Source organism: Rhipicephalus sanguineus, chromosome 6 (assembly GCF_013339695.2).
Source record: "Rhipicephalus sanguineus isolate Rsan-2018 chromosome 6, BIME_Rsan_1.4, whole genome shotgun sequence".
NCBI lineage: Eukaryota > Metazoa > Arthropoda > Arachnida > Ixodida > Ixodidae > Rhipicephalus > Rhipicephalus sanguineus.
The window spans coordinates 166913608-166934585 of record NC_051181.1 but is presented as its reverse complement, the minus strand read 5'-3'; the positions used below and the strand labels follow the sequence as shown (position 1 = coordinate 166934585).

The 20978-nt window shown below is 45.1% G+C and overlaps 2 protein-coding genes across 2 annotated transcripts in view; both read right to left on the bottom strand.

Annotated features, from left to right (window-relative positions):
* LOC119397014 (translation initiation factor IF-2) overlaps positions 1–18320 on the bottom strand; it is a 50929-nt gene extending 32609 nt beyond the window's left edge. Inside the window, exons 1-3 of the mRNA XM_037664432.2 lie at positions 11135–18320; positions 3377–3470; positions 1945–2083 (exon numbers count right to left, since the gene is read on the bottom strand). Coding sequence (XP_037520360.1) covers positions 1945–2083; positions 3377–3470; positions 11135–11327 — 426 coding nt within the window. The 5' untranslated portion in view covers positions 11328–18320. The remainder of the gene's footprint in view (positions 1–1944; positions 2084–3376; positions 3471–11134) is intronic.
* A 416-nt stretch (positions 18321–18736) lies between these two features.
* On the bottom strand, positions 18737–19920 carry LOC119397015 (nuclear receptor 2C2-associated protein). The gene is made up of 5 exons (XM_049416669.1): positions 19763–19920; positions 19402–19492; positions 19167–19333; positions 19066–19072; positions 18737–18919 (listed from the first exon to the last, which is right to left on the bottom strand). The coding sequence occupies exons 1-5, from the start codon at positions 19795–19797 to the stop codon at positions 18773–18775; spliced, it is 447 nt and encodes a 148-aa protein (XP_049272626.1). The 5' UTR covers positions 19798–19920; the 3' UTR covers positions 18737–18772.
* Between the last annotated feature and the right edge of the window lie 1058 nt (positions 19921–20978).

The window sequence follows — 20978 nt, the reverse complement described above, 5'->3', positions numbered from 1 at the left end:
TTGCCGTGATGTCACATATATTGACGGTGCCTGCTTCGGGCTACGTAGTTCCTAATCGGTTAAATCGAAGTATACATTGTCTTCCGAGGGGGCCAGAGACTTGACATAACGAGTTTGTGGAAATTTCCTCGAGCCAGTGGCGCCAAAATACGTTAAATGCTCTTTGAAATCTTTTACGTCACGAATTACAAAGTTCGGCGCGAAATTTAAAAATGAAACTTTGAACTTGGTTTTCTCCTCTAATAATAAACCTATGGTGGTGAAATAAACTACACAAGAGTTCTCCGAGCACCCTTTATCAATCTAAACCAATTCATAGTTTCTCTTTAGTGTCCCTTTAATTTATATAAATGACTTACCCAATAGCATTTCTTCACAAATGTGTTTGTTTGTTGATGACTGTTATCACAGAATAACCACTACTTCTGCAGTCAGATCTCAACCATGTCCACAACTGGTGCATCACGTGGCGCATGGAACTTAATATTAAAAAATGCAAATACATGCGAGTTTTACGTTCAAATGCAGTATGCCCAATATATGCAATAAATAACTCCATTCTCGAGCCTGTCACAGCATACAATCACCTTGGCGTTCATATAACTAATGATTTGTCACGGAAGCATCACGTCGAACATAGTATGTCTAAATGTAACCGTACTCTGGGATACCTAAAAAGAAATCATTTTCTCGCTCCATCTTCACTAAAATTACTTCTGTACACCACATACATTTGTCCTCAACTAGAATATGCATCATCGATTTGGGATCCACATCAATCCATATTAACTGACGCACTTGAAGCAATGCAAAATCGCTCTGTCCGTTTTATTCGAGCAAACTATCATCATAAAGCAAGCGTAACACAAATGAAAGCATCTCTTAACATCCCATTACTTGCCGTTTGCTGGAAGCAAGCTTGCATTTCACTTTTTCATGCTATCACAATGCCACTCTCTGATCGCTCTTCATTCGCCCACCACCATTCACATCTGCTCGTAGAGATCTCAGGTCAATGTCTCCTTCTGTCATTTGCTCACAGTCATTCCTTCCCAAAACCTCCGTCAAATAGAATCCCCTACCGTCATCAATAGTAAGCATACGTGATCCCATCCTTTTCAAAAATGCTATAGTGAACATGGTCTAGTGTTTTAAGGTTCTTCCATTCCATTCCTGTGCCCTTTTACTCCTTGTTATTATTACACATTCTGACTGGATTTACTCAATGGAGCTTTACGTTTGTTATTACCAATCGGTGTCACCCTCTACTTTTTGTTCTCATTGTACATTGATACTGTACTCACTTGATTGATTGTTAGTATCCTTCCTACTTAGCTTCTTGTAACAAGTAATAGTGTTCAATGTACCTTGAGGGTATTTCAGACAGAGCGAGAGGAGCAAGGAACAGTATCCTCCACCGGGTGCCTGTTGTGGTACGGAGTGTGTCCCGCCATACTTGTTCAATGGGTTGGGGTTATGGGGAGGGGGGGGGGTGTGTGCCTGCCACATCATACCACCGGCGATGTCACGAGATGGAGCTCACCAAGATAGATTAGGCACTTCCGCCAATCATAATCAGTCCCAAATACAGGACAATCAAACAACTCGAGTTTTCAATTTTGGTGTCCGGGGTCCTTTAAAAATTAAAAAGAAAGAAGGAGGGGGTGGGAAGAAGTAAACGGGAGGCTAAAAGGTGACTGGGCTTTACAGTTTAAGAAACTTGAAGCAAGAAAGAAAGGAAAAGGAAAACACATTTAAGATGGCAAATACTGAAAAATCTGTAACAGCCTGTCTGAGGCACTTGTTCATACAACCCCTACAGCACATTGTGTTTCCATCCATCAGTTCCCACCTATTACTACTAAAGTGTGGCACATGCAAAAAGGTAAGCAGTGATCATGAATGCCCATACATCATTACCACAGCACAACACTTTTGGCTTGCCTTGAACAACCAGAAGAGAGGGAAGTTCGCCCTAATCTGGTCAGTGAAGTAGTCCATCATATTGAAGAAGCCAAAGATGAGCCAAAAAATAATCCATCGGCTGTCATCATTTTTGGAAGAATTTTCTATGTTGTGAAAGCTGCAAAAGAAGAAACCACCAAGTCAGAATAATATAAACACTGTCAATATCTCTGAAGTTACGAATTATTTGCCACTTTATCAAGGCGATGTTTTGAAATTAACAGTTTAATAAACTCCACATGAGAAGATCTCCACACCACAGATGAGATTACACGCGACGGCATAGAAGTAAAGAATATTCAAGTACTAAACTTTCGAGAGCGCAGCTCTTATTCATGCGTTTCATGTCATCCTGATGAAAAAGAGGAAATGCGGAGTGCAGCGACAGTAAATATAAAACGAAATAAAGTCCGATGAAATATCGTTGGCAGTGGTGGGTTTTGAAGCTAGGTTTGCATGGCCAGAAGCCGAGTGTCCTACCCACTGTGCAGAAGGTGAATGAACATGTCTGCACAATGTGAATGCCAGGGCAGCCTGGCAGTCACATGGTCAGGGTAGCTAGCCTGCTTGTGCAAGGCGAGCCTTTTGGCAGTCAAGGCTGGTCTCCATTAGATGGCGACATGGTTTGCTTGCACAAGCAGGCCACTCTGGCCACCTCCTGGCATCGGTCGCAGAATCCCTTCTCAGAAAACCTTCAGGTTGCCAGCAGGATGCAGCAGCTGTTATGAATGGCCGAAGGAAGTTCGCAACAATGCCCCACCTACACAAGATATCACACAACATAAAAAAAGGTGGGCGCTCGAGAAAATATTAGCGTGGCTTTTACGGCTCCAAACAAGCTGAGAAAACTGTGCAGACGCAGCAACCCAACTGCTAACAAAATAGGCGGGTGTGACAAGAATCACAGAACACGTCACATGCCATGCAAAGAAGGTGTCATGTAGGACGGTGCCTCAATAGCAGGCTTAGAGAACACAAAGAAAGGTTTGTTATCCGCGCATTGCCGCCAGTGCGGGTGTTCGCCTCTTCTTGATGAGTTCTCTGTCATTGGCGACCATACATCAGCTAGGCCAAGATTTTGTCAGTCATCTAGAAAAGAACTGTCATTCCTTGGTGCCTTCACCTATGTGCACGCCTGAGTTCCTTGTATCTATTTCTTTGATCCGGCTTTCACAAAGGATAACTGGAAGTTAGCGCTTGTGTGTGCGTTACTTCCCTGTCCCATCTCTTGTCATTTCAGTTCCACACTTAACGCTATGAATCTGTTGAGCTTTTCACAATGCTCAGGCATAGCTCTGCACTGTCAAAATACTTTGTACAATCACAAGTGAAAGAAGGAAGCGAGATTCATTGTTCACCCTACATGGAAAAGGAACAGGTGAGTTGAGAAAAGTGTGGCAGCAGTGCTTACGAGGAGTAGGCAGCGATGAGGTAGATGACAAGGCTGCAGACAAGTGGGGCATTCTTGCTGGTGACCATGTAGATGCACAGCAGCACGACCATGACTGGGTGGCAGCCGTAGACAAAGGCAACGCATGTCTTCACGAGGGAACAGACAAAAGCTTCAGCTGCCTCCCATCATGAGGCCTCCAAGCTACACACTGTACATCATCGTCATTCTCAGTCCATGGCAGGCCAGAGGCCTCTCCCAGTGATCCCCAATTTGCCCTTCCTTGGGCGAGCTCATTCCATTCTACCACTGCCAACTTCTTCATTTCATTGCTCTGCCTAACTCGCTGCTGTACACGGCTTTTTTTCCCTCCTGTTGGTATCCACTCCATTGCTCTAACTGACCACAAGTTGTCTGTCCTATGCCTTAGGTGGCCAGCCCAGATCCACTTCTTTTGCTTAATATCAACTACAATATCAGCTGACCTATTCTACTGTCTTCCAATCTCTTAATGTTACTTAAACCTATCATTTCCCATTCCATTGCATGCGGTGTGGTCCTCAAAGGGCCATATCTAAACCAATTTTATGGCCTGTGTTGAGTGCCACCAGTTAAAGAGGTACTGACACACAAATTTTCCATTGCTGTATTTTTTTCTGCATCAAATTGAAGGCCATGCCCTCAAGAGCCTAGAAAACATGCTGGTAAGCATGAGTTCGTCCTGGCACATTAATTACAACATGTTTTCAAAAGCCAGCTTCGGTTCGTACTGTACCTGATACCATGACATAGAAATATAATAATATCTCGGGTTTAACATCCCAAAACCACGATATGATTATGAGAGATGTCGTAGTGGAGGGCTCCGAAAATTTCGACCACCTGGGGTTCTTTAACACGCACCTAAATCTAAGTACACAGGCCTCAAACATTTTCGCCTCCATCAAAAATGCAGCCGCCGCGGCCGGGATTCGATCCTGCGACCTTCGGGTCAGCAGTCGAGCACCATAACCACTAGAATACCGTGGCGGGGCACCATGACATGGTATGAGCTTTTCGTCGCATCCTCACACAAGATATGATGTTTCCACAGCCACTCCACTTCGTGGCTGTGTCAGTGATACACAATCGGCCATTTTCATATTTTTGGTACCTGACGCCATTGCAACTACCGTAAAATTCCGAGCAAGCCCCCCCCCCCCCAACTTCACTGGCAATTTCAAATATCCGCGCCATTCTGTCCCGCCTCCCCCCCCCTTCCACCGCTCCACGACAACGCACCCAGGCAACAGTGGCCTGCCACATCCAGTTGACAAAAAATAGTTTCCGTGGATTTTTCTACAAATATTTTTTTTTTTGTGGTCCTGCTGGCTGCCGTGAATCCAATCCAATCCAATCCAACCAGGCGCCCATCCATAAGAGACAAGCCGCCACAAATGCCTTCGAGGAGTACGACACTGACGTGCTTTACGTGCCTGCAGGGTGCACGAGCATCCTGCAGCCTCCTGACGTGTATTGGAATAACCCGTTCAAGTCCACCTTGCGGCATTTGTGGGAGCAGTACATGCGTGAGGAAGCGCGAACACCGAAAGGAAACTTGAAGAAGCCGTCGCGGCAACATGTGCTCGATTTTGTTGCCGAGGCGTGGGCCGCTGTACCTGAGGAGACAGTGGCACGGTCCTTCAAGGGATGCAGCATTAGTAACGCGCTCGATGGCTCGGAGGACGGCTACCTGCACAGCGGACTGGCCGATGTTGGAGCTGTGGTGCCAGAAGACCGTGGTGGACTTCAAGCGGAATGCTGCGACCTGTTTTTTGCAACTGACTCGGAGGAGTCTTTCGATGGTTTTGAAAGCGATTAAAAGCTACAACAAATCCTGGGCCTAAATAAAGTTCACTGTAATAAAATTTTAATCCACGGCGCACTGCACTTCTTTTTCTGGGGCGAAAATTTTGCCGCCACCTTGAATTTTGATGCGTTTCCGAGATAGTGCCCCCTCCCCCCCCACTTTGCCGGCAATTTCGCCTTCGTCGGGGGGGGGGGGGGGCTTGCTCGAAATTTTACGGTAGTCATACTGGTGCGTGAAGTTGCCGGAATTGGTACAGTAGCCTTATGACACGTAGAGTCGATGTCGCTAGGTGTTCCATGAAAAAATTGACTTTAAGATCTAGGGTATTTAAATATCTTATCAGCATTTACTGAGCTCCACACTTGCTAAGAGGCATCTATGTATACATACTTGCTCACAGCAGTCTCTGTATACAGAAAATTTGTATTTATCTTTTTGAAAGATATCCAGTGCTAAACTTTAAAACAGAAGCACACAGAAAGGCATGACGAAAAATGAAATATGTATCACAAACTAGCCCCGCAACTTGTTTTGTTAAGAGGATTTGTATGGCGGAGTAAACTCAGCTTCGAAAACTGGTGTCGGTACCCCTTTAAAGAGATTGACAATTGTTTTTTCTCGACCCAGTTTTTTACGGCGCAACGGAAAGCTCCCCTGCAGTTGTGATTAAACCTGCAGCGGTTGATTCCAAAAGCGCATAGATATTTTGTAAGCAGAATTTTAAATGGTGAACCATTTCTTAGCGAACTTCTGAGACTTTGAGTGTATCTATCTAAGTGCCTACAACTTTGTGCTCTCCTGGCCATTTCGTTAATAGGATGTATACCAGAATTGGCATGACCTAACATGACTGTATGAAGAACATAAATGACAGGTCATAACATGAAAATCGCAACATGCAAGTCATGAATGGCATGATTTACATGCCACGGTCTTGGTGCTCTTGCGGCCGCTTCGCTAACTTGATATATATAATACAATAGGTATGGCGTGACAAGAGTGTATGATGAACATAAGCGGCAGGTCCTAACGTGCAAATCATGAGACACATGTCATGTACAGCATGATTTACATGTCATGGTCTTGGGGCACTCGCGGCCTTTTAATGAGACAAGACATTTATGTATGATGAACATAAATGACAGGTGGTAACACGAAAACCATGACATGCATGTCATGTACAGCATGTCCTACTTGACACGCTCATGATGCGCTCGTGGCAGTTTCGCTGGCTTGATATACACCTAAATTGGTATTGTGTGACGTGACTGTATGACGAACATAAATGGCAGCTGGTAACATGAAAATCATGACATGCATTTCATGTACGTCATGACTTACATGCCACGCTCACGGTGCACTCGTGGCCGGTTCGCTAGCTTAAAGGAGCCCTGCATTACATTTTCAGCACGGTCAGAAAACGCTGCCGATCGGTAGTTGAGGCTCCCGAGAACACACGAGCCACACATTATAGCTCAGCATGCGGCCTGGGATTTACAATAAATTCGCAGAGTCAGCTAAAAAGCGCTTCCTCTTCTCTCGAGAAAAAAATGATGCTTATGGCATCACAGGCAGGCTCCACGCCATTGGCTGATTTGAACATGGCGCGCTCGGTAGTTACTGCAGCCGCAGCGAGAGGCCGCCACTCGCCCACGCACGCGATGGCACTGAAAGTACGCTATGCGTTCGAAGAAAAAAAATATGTGCTCAAGGTCAGGAGGCGCGCATGACGTACCTTCTTCCCCCCGTGCTCCACCCCCATTGCTTAGCTTCCAGTGCTTTCGTCGGGGAGCGAGGGAAGAGAGAAAGCAATTACAGCGTGCGACAAATCTTTGTAACTCCGCTCATACTGGACGGATTCTAAAAATTTTTGTGCCGTTCGATTCGTGAGGCAATAAGTTCCTTTAGTGAAGGCATTCCATGGCTACTTGGAAAAGTGTTGCAGGGCCCCTTTAATACATACAATATTCGTACTGTGCGACGTGACTGTATGACGAATATAAATGACAGGTGGCAACATGAAAAGAATGACATGCATGACATGTGCGGCATGATTTACATGCCACGCTCATGGTGCGCTCACGACCATTTCGCTAGCTTGATATAGTACACCAATTTGGTATTGTGCGATGTGACTGTCTGATGAACACAAATGACAGGTCCTAACATGCAGATCATGACATGCATGTCATGTACGGCATGATTTACATTACACTGTCTTGGTGCACTTCCGGCCATTTTGTTAACTGGATATAAAGCAAAATTGGTATCGCATGACGAGTGCGTGATGAACATAAATGACATGTCATGCATCGTATATACCAGAATATACGTTAAGTCCATCCTCCAGCAACGCTGAGAAGCAATAGCGATGCCGATAGCCCTCCTCACATTAAGCTCATGGTTCTGCTTTCGCAGGAGTGAGTGCAACTGTGGTTAACCACCTTCATTTTCACATTTTAAACCGTTCTTGAATATAAAAAGCAAGTGGAGCAAGTTTTTCCAAACGCTTGTAACGTGAAATCACTTCACCGCCTCGTCTCGTGTACCAGGCGCTTCTCGTACTTCTCCAGCTCATCGGCAGGTGCCGCTAGGCCCCCTGCTAACAACTTTCCTGCTGCCTGACACTCATGAGCATTGGATCATACGTCCAGCAAAGGCGGCACCATTGTTTTGCTCAGTACAAACAAAGGCATATCTGCATGTTTTAAGTTAGAAAAGATTATAACAAAAAAAGAGTGCTGCATTTCAACACAAACATAGAGACGTACACCGGTAAGAGGTCACGTGATGGGGATCATACACATCTGTACTTTTTGCCGCATGGGGCATTTTTCATGACTAGTGAAGAAATAAAAATATAAATCCACATTTAATGAGAAAAACAGGGTTCATTTTAGCCAATAGAATAGACAATCTTTACGTTACGTTTAATTCGTATTCCGAGCCTTTGTCTGTTTCTTTAAGGGCAAAGTGCTCAGGAACTTCTCAGCACACTGCACAACCATCCCATAAACATTCACACATCAACAATAAAATCACTACATAAATTCATGCAACATTAAAAAAAAAAAATAGTGACACTCTGACATGATTGGCTAGCAAAGCTGTTGAACACTTCGAGATAGTATTGCAATATGAAGCTAGCGTCTTGGGTAAGAACTGTTCAGTCTTGCCCGACTCGATGCCTGCATTCGGCTTCCTGGGCACAAACTGCTGGCCATACAGTGCATTGAGGGAGGCTGCGTAGTGCACGTGCTTGGCAGCTGGGGTTTCCATTGGTGGCTAATGTACACCAAATTGGCTACTTTACGACCCCGTCTGGCGACGAAAATTTGAGGTTGGCTCCATGGCTACTTTTTGAATACTTCTGAATTTTTAATTTGACGCATTAAGTAGTTATCCTTTGCATTATTTACAGATAAAATACACTGTTTCCAAGCTTTTCTGCCATGTCTGCCGACGCACACGTGCGTCCTCCCCCCACCAGCAGACAGGTGCACATCGAGGCACCCCAACGCAACGTGCGGCACACCTACAAATACGGAGCAATCAAGTTGCATGCGTGTTGGCAAATGTGCAGCCAGAAAGCTGCTCATGCTACCTGCCATCTGTGCCGATGCTATGCTCCAGTTTCTAATTCCGATGCGCAACACATGTTCTCGTGTGAACTTGACAAAAACAGAGATGTGCAACAAAATGAAGCTTCATCTTCGGCCAGCATTCTGAAGCTGGACTGGTATCATGCAAACTTTTCAGTTTCGGTCTGTGGCTTCAAGGAAGAACTGCTTCAACATTCAATCTTCCTAATGACGTGTTGGCTGGAAAGTCTCAAAATCCCCTGCACCCGGCGAGAACTCTATTATACATAAGCGATATGCAGGCACACTGAATTTATAATAATCTATCGATTTATTTGCAACTTGTCTGGCTTGAAGACAAAGGAAGAGGAAAAAACACGGTTGATCCCTCCGTCATAGGAATCGGAATAATGCGAAAGTAAAGCGTGCCCTTACAGAAGTAACTGAATGCTTACTGTACTTTGATGTAGGAGAGTTTGCACAATGTATATTGATGTCTGGCAGCTAGCTAATGGCGCCGTTTAACGTGTATGCACCCACTTTGATGATTGGTGGTACATCTCCATCCCGACGACTAACGTCCATGTTAAATGATTAAACAAACCCTTGTGGTAGCTGTAGTAGTTAACGGTGAAAGCGTAATCAGTGAACAAGGTGTGATAGCCAGAAGAGCGTCGCATATTGGACGCAGAACTTGGTCGCCATCCCGCGGCATGTTGAAATGTGATTGAACACCACGGCCGGACTAGAGGGAAACGCAAAGCGCGTCGTGCCGCCCCGGTAGCCCTGCCGCGATTTTTCTCGGGGCGAGCGCGTGTGCATGGAACGCGGTGTTACAGCCAGGTGAGGCAGGCGCGCGTCGCAGAGCTATTTTTGGTTTGTATTAGCGTGATGCTGAGCGAGGCCGACGCTTTTACGACGCTTGGGCAAAGGTCGCCACCTCGCGGTGTGTTAAGGCATTGACAAAATTCAACTTGTATTGAAAACGCGCCGAATGGACGGACGCGTAAATGCGTTGCAGGTGCTAGTCGCGGAGGCCACAGCAATGACGAATTACTTTACCTTACCACTCCCAGAGGTCAACACCACCCAGCCGACCAGGAGAGTGGTAGATAGAAAAGGCGCGTTCGTAAAGCCTCCAGAGTCTGTGAACGTGGCACAGTGGATAGCGTGCCCGGCATCTGTTGTTGCGGACAGAGCAGTCGTGGGTTCGATGCCCGTTTACGGTACCTTTTTTTTCTTTGCCATCTGATTGTGTATATTTTTTCGACGTCATTTCCGTGACGGAAATACGTCACTGAAGTCTTGGTGGACCCCGGCATAAAACACTTTCGTGTTAAAAAACTGAGCTCTTATTTCCATGGTCTTGCCAATTCCAAATGGTATTTACAACGTTGAATAATAAAAACTACACGGATTGTTCTGTTCTATTTGGCTACAAATTTGGCGATGAAATCCAATGGCACGACTACATTGGCTACTTTTAGACTGAGTTCTCGCTCCTCCTAAACCCAACCGACAGAAACCCTGCTGGCAGCCTCCCTGAACTGGAATTATCCAATATGCATAGCATGATGTTTGTTCACCTTGCTTCTGCTGCTGTTTTGTAAACATGTTGTGGGGAAGAGTGATGTTTATGGTATTCAAAGGCACATTACACACTGAGTACACTAACATATGTCACATCACAGTCTTCTCTTTCTCAGGTGTGTCCTATGCTTTCTCGTGTTTCCCTTGGTACATGTTCGTTCATTGCATCTCTCTCTATATATATTCACTTAAAGAGACACTAAAGAGAAACAATGAATCGGTTTAGATCGATAAATTGTGCTCTGAGAGCGCTAATGTTGTTAATTTTGCCATCATAGGTTTATTAATAGAGGAGAAAATCAAGTTAAAAGTTTCATTTTGAAATACTGTGCCGAAATCTCCCCGCGTGACGTCGCCGATTTCAATGTGTATTTATCGTATTTTGGCACTATTGGCTCAACAAAGTTACCCCAAACTTGGTATGTTAAGTCTATGGCACCCTCAGAGGACAATGCGCTTCCTTTTTACCGATTAGGAACTACATAGTCCCTAGTAGGCACCGTCAAAACATGTGACATCACGGCGAATGGTGCGGAAACTTCAAGGTGGCGTTGCCACCAACATTTTGTTTTTGCGCGTCTTCTCGCTTACTAAGCGTCTTCTCACAGCAAGTGGGGTGTTTTTGGTATCGTGAAAGAGTACTTTACTAACATGCGAAAAATCATTTTGCTCTTTAGTGTCCCTTTAAGCTTTTTCTGTTGAAATCTTCCTATTTTTTCTTTGTGTGTATTCCATGTCAGTGCTGCCTAAAGTACTCACTGATGAACAGAGTGGACCGCTTCTGGCCCGTCTGCCACTCGAGCATTGCCAGCAGGCTCTGCAGCTGGGGCCCCACCTGGTGCAGGCCTTGGTCCAGAGGTGCCAGGAGCGAGTCCTCACTCACCACGGCTGATCGCTGCATCCTTGGCACCAAGATGGTGCGTGGCTTCGTCTGGCCAGGACGGAAGGCCATCGTCTTCCTTCTTCCCACTAAAATGGCTCATACCCAATACACAAGGAGCACGTGTACATTTGGTTATATATGTTGTCACTACTGGGCTGCAGCTACAGTTAATACATACATGTGAAATGACTAATAATGAAATATTTAAAGCCGGAGGAATTTAGCGAGGCTTCCTTTCTTACCCACTCACTGAATCGTACCCACTACAAAGGTAAAAAAAACCAGCGGCCTGACATCTAGATTTATTGCTGTCTTTTACACATTCGTTCTTGCTTTAGTTGTGTACCACTGCTTCATTAATGTTTCCTGCTCCATTTACAAATCCATGCATTTTTCTTTCTAGGTCACTGTACAGTTTGTAAAATGACTCCTTACATATTGTGCATTGCTACTTCACTAATAATAATACACTTGAAACCTGGATTACAGTCTTTCGTTTTTGTTCTCGATGGTTACTGTAATCCCAGTCAGGCATTTTCACACATCTGGAAGAAACGACATTTTCGTAAAACTGACAAGCCAAAACAAATATATAAATTATTACAGCGGAGAAAATAAACCGCATGGGCTTCAGAATTTGAAGAGATGTCTAGAAATCGCATACATATTGTAGGAATTGAGCGCACCCTCCCCTTTGGCGCCTCGTTCCCCAGCTAGCGCGTATGCTGGCCCCGCGCAGCTCAAGCGCCGGGAACCGCCGTTAATCGGCGACATGGCTACCATGGCTACGCCGCCAGGCCTTTCTGCTTGGTACGAGCCATGGTTTGGTCTTTCCCGCACGAGCCACGTGTACGGACATGCCCGGAGCATGATCGTGCCACCACATGACCACTCTAGTCCACGTCACTGCGCAACGCCTGTCCTCATCGGCCGCCAGTGACAACCCCCTTCCCCCTTGAGCTCGCTTCTGTCTGGCGCTGGCTTGCCAGCGGCAGATGCTCTCAGGCCAGCACGAGGTTGACACGCTGCTCTAGCAGGCGGCTTCTCGTTTGTGTGCTCGACTGCTGCCCTTTGTGCGATAGTCGTAGCGCCGCTGGCAAGTGTACTCGGTCGGTCTTGCGGAGTTCCCTTTATGGCCTGCAAGCCCGTGACTGTCGTACTGTGCTGCATCTTGGGTTAATAAACCCGTGTTTGTTGCCAACCTGCCTCGAGTGCCTTTTCTGTGCCGCGGCAGAGAGTCGACGAATCCGGCCGTAGCGTCTTTGTTCGCTGCGGCAGTGGAGAACGTCGCGTCTCTTGCCAGTCGCCTCGTAGGGTAAGCGTCTCGCAAACCTATCTCCACAAGACATGCATACCCATCATGCTGCCATGCACGTGTTTCATGGCTACTGTGCATGTGGCATCTCCTGTTACAGGAGCTTGTCTTGCAAATGAAGTAGCAGCTATATGCAACTGATTACAGGAAAAAAGTAATTCAATTACAAGGACTGTTACCAAGTAAGAATGTAATTGATCAATTACAAAATATGAAAAAAAATTGATTACATGCAAGTCTGTCTTGTACACCCATTATACCTTTTGTGCAATCTATTATCACTTTTACTTCTGCATCATTTATTTGCATATTTAGTTCACATCATACAATTACCCCCTCCTTGATTTGTATCATTTCTGATTCTTCTCCTACATTGTTGCTGACCACAGTAACACCTCTTCTGAATACGGTAAGGAACAGTTAAGTACAAGATCTTTTCAAATGACCAATGCCTTGACCAAGCACCGCTGCATAATTACCTGTGTACCAAGTGCAGCCACACTGACAGCTGCCACACAAACATTGGGAAAAAAAAGAAAGAATTGAACCTTGCACTAAGTCGCACAAGGCTTGAAACAGCGCACCTGGACTATTATGAAGTCTAATCTAGCTGCTTCTAAGTTTTTGCCAGGCTTTAGCTAGGTGATGCTAGGTTGTTTCTAGGTTGCTTCTCAGCGCAGAGGGGTTTGAGTTCAATCACAAACAGTCACAGACACGACACGGATGTTCAAACTCCAGAGACAGAAACTTGCGCTGAAACCAAGCGTTCGCACCTCCCATAGATCTACGGGGACGTCATCATTTGCGTAGGTCTTCCATCACTCTGGGGTCTTCTCGCAGCCACTGCTGCCTCTCCCGTTCCCTAGTATTATCTCGTTGTACGCACCGCTGAAGCACACAGCAAAGCCAAAACGTGCGGCCATGGTGTTTATCACTGGGTTAATCCTGACGGTTTAATAAAGCTTTTCTCAATCACTGGTTACGTCTGTCTAGAAATCTAAATTGATGTGTGCTGCAAGTCAGCTGCCTTCTTCATTTTTAGTGGACCAGCGGCGAGTAGAGGGATTTGCCCAATTTCTGTGGCACATACCCGTTCATGATGATGACAGTTTTATGTACACATGTGTAGACACCAAAGTTATTACAGCCGGCTTAAACAGCTTCGCTGCTAAAAGAAGCAGATAGTTAGATAGTTAGCGATGTCACACTAGAGGTTAGAGTATCTACCTATATGGAATCCGTTCTGCTAGCTACAGAAATGCTATGCACATTTTAAGTATTCTGGTTACTGCTCTGGGTATGCACCATAACCTTGGTACATGGAGCCTGCAGTGCTATGTTTCAAGGCCAAAACAATATTTTGTGATAATGAGAGCTGCATTTCGCCAGGTTTAAATGTTAGACACAGGTCCCATCTATTTCAAGTTGCTCTGTCTCCTCTTAACCTCGTTACTCAAGGAGTGTTTTTAGCCCCTGCACTAATTCGGCTCGCATTTGCATCGAATGCATTGATTGCAATTGCATTGAATGCATTGCGACTATGGCTGCACAGTAGAAATGAATCTTTATTTGCAGCAGCATTGTGGTACAGCAAACAGAAGCACTGAATTTTTGCACATATTTGAACGAATGTAAATTTGTAAACCCTTAAGAGGAAGGGGCAAAAGACTACGGCAAGACCTTCTGGTTTCTCTCTGGGCTGTGGTGGACTAACCAAGAATCAAACGATAACATCCAAGCCGAGACAACCACTGCATCAAGTTTATTGGTCAATTGTTTGACATTTCAAAGCTACAGAGGGGCTGCAGAGCTTCAGATTATCCATGTTTGACCAGCTGGCATTAATGTGCACCTAATACACCAGTGGTTTTGCTTTTTGCCCCACTGAAATGTGGTGAACGTGACCGCATTGCGGAAGAAGTACCGATAACAACTATTGATAAAGTTACGCCATGATGATAGAACAGCTTTTAGGCAGCAGTCATGCATTACAGGAAAAAAGCTGTCAACAGAAAATTAAATTCTTGCACACAGAGGAGCCAGGATTCCATCTTCTGTGGAGGGTCTGCACACACCCTCATGTGTATGCGTGCCTGTAATGGGTTGTTTCACATAACAAGAACCAAGGATTAAAAAAATACGTGGTAAAAATATAAAAGAGCGCTTACTTGAACACAAGACAAAGGAAGAAGATATACACTATTTTTACCATGGAACCTCACCAACTCGCCCAATTTGCGTGTCTTCTTCAGATTAAAAAAAAATACTTAACCACAACTGAATAAAACCGAATTATGAAATAAAACCTATGACTGCACTTATGTGTTATCGTATTGCAGTGGTCTCAGCCATGCTTTGAGCGAAACAACTGTGTGCATGGATCGGGGCGAAGTGAGCAGCTGCAGCTTACGTATCGGCTTCACAGCGCGTCAGCATTTCTGACAGCAGCACACAGCAAGAAAGCACTGTCACTGATAAGCGATGGGCTGACAGTTCGTGCGCACGGCTGTTTCACTCCATGCATGGTTAAGAGAGCTGCAATGCGGTAACGCATGAGCGCAGCCACATGGTTTGATTTCATATTCCGCAGGCTTTCTTTAAACGCTAGATAAGATCGCCGCTCAGTATGTATGTTGTCACAAAAAAATTGGATCAGTTGTTTTGGAATGCCCCCTACAACATAACGAAACATACTTGGCCCTAAAGTGAATATTAAAGGTTTTGCATAATTGATCTTAGTTAATGAACTAATTATTATAAAAAGGTACCCTATCGAATTCCCCGTGACGACAAATCATGTTGCTGGTTTCATTCACTTGAGATAACCCCCCCTCCCTTTTTAAATCCTTGGTTCTCGTTACATGAAACACCCTGTATTGGGCGCGAGGCCCACCACTGGAGACGCGGGTGCTGCAATCGCTGTGACGTGCAGGGTTGGATCACGTGACCTCGCCTCGCTCTGGCGAAGGGAAGCGGACGGTTGAATTCGTTGTTTTTAACCACTATTTCGCGGCATTTTCGCTTTTGAACAGCGCTGTTTTGCTTTCACTTCTTGTGTGTGGACCCCCAGAGACTACACAATCCGCTAAAGTGCAGTAAATATATCGGCGGCCTGGTACATTTCTGCTCCGTGCCACAGTGCATGCACTACGTGCGCGAGTGGCCAGGAGTGAGCTTTCACTTTTACCGCTACCCTGTTTTTCACGAGCATGATGCCGCAATCAACTGTCTTTCTTTTTCGTTATTTCAAGTTTATGGTGTTAAAATAGACACCGACCACGAATATTTATAAAAGCAAGACGTTCCGGCTACCACATGGGAGCCTTGTTCACAGTTAAAAATGAATGCGCAAACAGTTCGGTTATGTATTTTTAAAATATGACGTAGGCAACGTGCGGACATGTGTGGAAAGTTGCCGTCATGACGATTAACCCTTACAAAAATGTATGTAGACAATCTATCGACTGTCTAAAAAGGGGTTTGGACAGTCTATAGACTGTCTAAATTCATTTTGTAAGGGAAGCGTGCGCGCCGTTGTCTGGATTGTAAGAGATTCAAGATAAAGCCGAGAAGTCCAGTTCATTTCTCTTTCCGTTAGCTTTGCCTTCTCCCGGTCTATTTCGTGGCCAGTTGCTTCTACGTGTTCGGCCAGCGAGTTAGATGAAACATTTCTTACGTCATACATGTGCTGCTTGAGTCTTTGCTGAAAGTTACCTGTCTCGCCGATGTAACTTCCACCACAGTTTGCGCCCCCCTCCCATCCCCTCGCGCTCATGTCCATTTTAATTGTCCTCGTGCCTTTTCCCGACCACACGGGTTTCCTTCAGACTCTCGACTTCAGCTCATGGGTTTCTTGCTTATAGATTATTTCTGTAAAATGAGCCCATAGCCAGTGTCACTTGTTCTTCTCTATGTTGTTTTACGCTACAGGCGAAAACATGGCCAGCTTCAAACACTGATTCACCTTCTAACAGTAGCCGCGAAGTGTCATACTGCTTTTCAATGAAGCTTTATAAATGCTGGACGCTGGTATTTTCACTGCAACATAAAATTGCCATTTAGACCACGGTAAGCTACACCTTGCAGCATGGCCATTCAAATGCAAAAGTAATACGGCTGGCCGGCACACGGTGCATTTGCTATAGCGATCGAGCCCGATCGGGACCGTATTTTTCGATCACGATTGGCCCCTTTGTGCAAGCTGGATAACGGAGTCAGTCGTCGAAAATTTTCATCCCGATGTGGCTGGGTAGCGATCGAAGATGCACTGTACATGTGACAACCTTCGAAAATTCGTGTAATGAGAAGCAAAAGATAGATATTAAAATCGTGCCGCAGACAAACTCATGTGGAACGTTATCTAGCTACAACACTGAATGAGGCACGCGCGTACATATGGCTCTCGTGCGTTTGTCTCCAATCATATGAGACAGGTTGCGGCTGCATGAATCTCTAAGCATACTGGATTGCTTCCCACAAAGCGGAGAAGCCGCTGTCATCGTGCGTCATAGGGCTATGTGTACTAAACAGGAACGTAAATTTACCCATGCTTGTCGTGTCAACCGCGGCTCGTTATTATATGCAAACTTACAATGAATGACGTTGCACAGTTCCCCGCATTTCTTGCAACAAAAAATATGTTTCTTTGCCGCACGCACGAGCTAAAGCCCATTCGACGCAAAATGATTCGTTACTTTTTACAAAAGCAGCGTGCGCGGCCCCCACGGTTTCCATATCGGTGGCCATAGCAGACGACGCCGGCAGTCAGGATGCTGTCTAAGGCATTATGGGGACGTAACATCTTTTATGAGCAGTTATTTAGCATTTCGTACAGTCAGTGATGAAGCTGCAGCAGTATTTTACTGATTTCGTTGAAGTGAAGTACAACAATAATAATAAAAAAGTAGACGCGAAAGCGGCTGCGGGCTGAGCGGGAGAGGGCCAGCGGAGCAATCCAACCGTGCACGTCACAGGGATGCCTCCGCATGGCGGCGCCACGGTATGCCCTCGCGCCCAATACATACAGTAAGTGGAAATAATTCCATGCCCTTCCTCCACCTCCAGCTGCACAGTATGTAAATATTAGCACACATTAAATGAAGCATCCCTACATGACATGATGGGACGGCTTATCTTGATCAACAGAGCTATCCATGCAGGTGAAAGCGCTCTGGTGAGAATGGACATACTGCTTGCTTGCTAGCTGCACTTTGACTAGTTACCGACTGACCTTACTATAAAGCAAAAATGTGCAAATACGACAAGTATCAATCAACTTGACAACAGCCAAAAAAGTGCGGCATATTACTTATAGATGGCTCGCATTGAAGTCACTGCAACAGCCATGTTGGAGTACCAACATGGTGGGATGTCACGTGAATGTTATCAATACATCGCATACAGGTTATTTCATTATTTAAGCACAGGGGTGAGAAACGTTGCAGTGTTGTTGTCACATATTGAAGCGGGTTTAAAACAAAAGAATTGGAATTGTTTGAGGGGCTTGCTTCTCTTGTTAAACACAGCCAAATGAATAAATTAACCAAGGAAACCATGGGGGACATGATTTATTCAATTGTCTACTACAGAGCCACGCCAATGCTTGATTTATTTAGCTGTAGTGTGGTAATTATGACATAAATAGAAATGCATTAAAGTGGATTGGTGGTGCCCAAACCTTCGAATTATGCATCGGATGCTCTGCCAATTTAACCCCCATTGGGAATTTCTGTGTGTGTCATCTGGGAGTGTTAGCCAGCGCCACTCGTAACAAAGGTGGCACGTAACATGTGATCATTTTACCCATCAGTGGGATTTTTTAGCCCACTTTAATTCATTTCCATTTACACCATAATTGCTACAATACAGCTAAAAATAACTAATAGTGTCCCTATGCTTTCCTTCGTCAGTTGGATTCATTAGGTTGAAGCAGGTAAAGCGCCGCGTGATCACCAAGGCCACCATGTTGGAGTACCAGTATGTTAAGAACCAGCGTTCATGGGCAAGATATCAATTAATGCTATTCTCTGTGTCAGTAAAATGCATCTGAACACCTTCACAGCAGTGCTTCTGTAAAGTGCCGTGACGTGCTTCTCACATGCACGGCACTAAACTGGAGTTGACTATGTTACTGCGTGCACATAGTTCTTCAGGCAACCACCGCTGTTGATTTAAAGTATTGTTAATTTATTATCCCCAATTAGTCCCGCGGGTTGCTGTCGCAATTGCATTTTTTCCCATAAACAGCCAGATGATACAGTACAATTCGGCCAAACATGTCTGTGCTTGAGCAAAAAACTATCCGCATCCTCTCCACTGGGGTGTCCAGCTCCAATGAAAACTTTTGCTCTCGTCAAGGAAACATGCTACGAATGCTTCCAAAACTAGTATAACTTTTGGGCTTTTAAGTCCCGAAACCACGATACGATTATGAGGGACGCCGTAGTGGAGGGCTCCGGAAATTTCGACCTCCTAGGGTTCTGTCACGTGCACCTTAAATCTAAGTGCACGGGCCTCAAGCATTTTCGCCTCCATTGAAAATGCGTGTGGGATAAAACAAATACTATGGCCACGAGAGAAAAAAGGATATTTGCAACGCATTGCTATCTTCTGGGAATACATCGCAACAGGCTGCTACGCCGGAGGAACTGGCAGTTTCGACGCGCACTTCTTTTCCAGCAAATCCGCCTTGAAACTGAAGATGAATTTCAGAAGGCGCAGCAGGAGCTGAAAAATCTAAACATATCCACTGAGGCGTTCCCTGAAACGATAGTTAGTGCGTCAGCAACGCCGTTTCTCTCTGAATCTTCAAAATACGTAGGCACAAACCTGGTCAGAGTTCCAACAGGTGTCTGGGCGACCATCAGTAAGGTGATTCTTGCCGAAGTTACTAACGTCTCTGTTGAGCACAGAGCTCACCCTGAAAGCAGGCATGTAGCACAGACCTAGTACGCGTCATGTTTCTCAAGCAAGGTGTGCGTGCAAACACGGACGCCAGAGAAGAGATCAAGAGGGCCCTTGTAAAACGACGTCTCTTTTTCTTGTGTCCGCGTTTGCAGCCTACCTTATTTTATGATGAATTCTTGCCAACTAGCTTAAACATTGTGCATTTCCTCGCAAGCAACCTTTGCTAGCCGCAAAGCATATGCATACGCGCGAGTGTCAAGTAGCTAGAGTGAAAATGTCTTACCGAACGTTAGTAGCTTTGTCAATTAAATTCGTCATCTGCTTTCTACTCGTACAACTGCAGGAAAAATCGTTCCTAAGAATCAAGAGAGCGCGCCAACCGCACCTCCTTGTGCATACTTGTCTGTGGCTCAGGCTGGACTTGGATCAGATCATACAATGTATGCAGACATGATGAAGGGAAAGCTACGGTCTAGCTACGGGCCTACGGAGCGTCTTTGGCGCGCGTCTCGTAACGCCGTGCAAAGTGATGGCTAGCAATGCATTTCGACGCAAACGCTGCTTAGCGTCTAAGGTAGGGGTAAAAAGCGCGACTTTTTCAAGCACGCAAAAACGTATATCTCGCTTGTGTGCGCTGCGTTCCGTCTCAAAAAGCATGTAGAAAATGAAGGAGTATTTGATACATCTCACGCAGAAAATACGGACGCAACTGTGGGACTACATTCATCATCTCACTCAGCTGGATCTAAGCGGTTTTTTTTTTTTTTCTATCTCATCTATCGTAGTCAAGACATGTCATGCATCCAGTTGAGTCCGTTCGCGCATTAAATAGCCACTTAAGTTTCCGTGCACGTGCCGAGCTCCTGGGATTTTTTGTTTTCCAGGACGAACTTTTTGCTTTGTGTCTGGAAGAATATTCCACAATGCGCGTAGCAACATTATATGGCGCTGAATGTGTGAAAAAGTGGTTGTTTTATTTATGTGCGTGTAATGAATGCATCGTTTGTTAATTTTAACTTATTGATTTCCGTGACATTCCTTCGGCACCTTTGAGTTTTCTTAGCTGTAAATGCTTGACATGTATTTATTTGAAATACATTTGACAGTACACGTTCATGTTTTTTATACACAGAAAGTGCATGTAAAAACATACGTTGAATCTTTTTCATGATGTCTGATACATGATACTGTACCGAAAAGTAAAGCTTCGGATGCTTGATACTAGCGGATTCTACAAATATAGTGACGCACTCCTCGTAACTGTGTTGAAAAGGCTGTGGAATTATATATTCATTAGAAAAGTGGCTTGCAAATTTCTTGACAGTCCTTATAGTGTCATCGTGTCATCCAATTGATGTATATATGAATGACTAATTTATCTCGAAGAGAAGCTGACAATATTAAATGCGAAGCATTTCTTAGCGAACCTCTGGCACTTTGAGCGTTTCTATCTACGTATCTATCTATCTATCTATCTAGCCGCCTACGTGTGGGTGCTC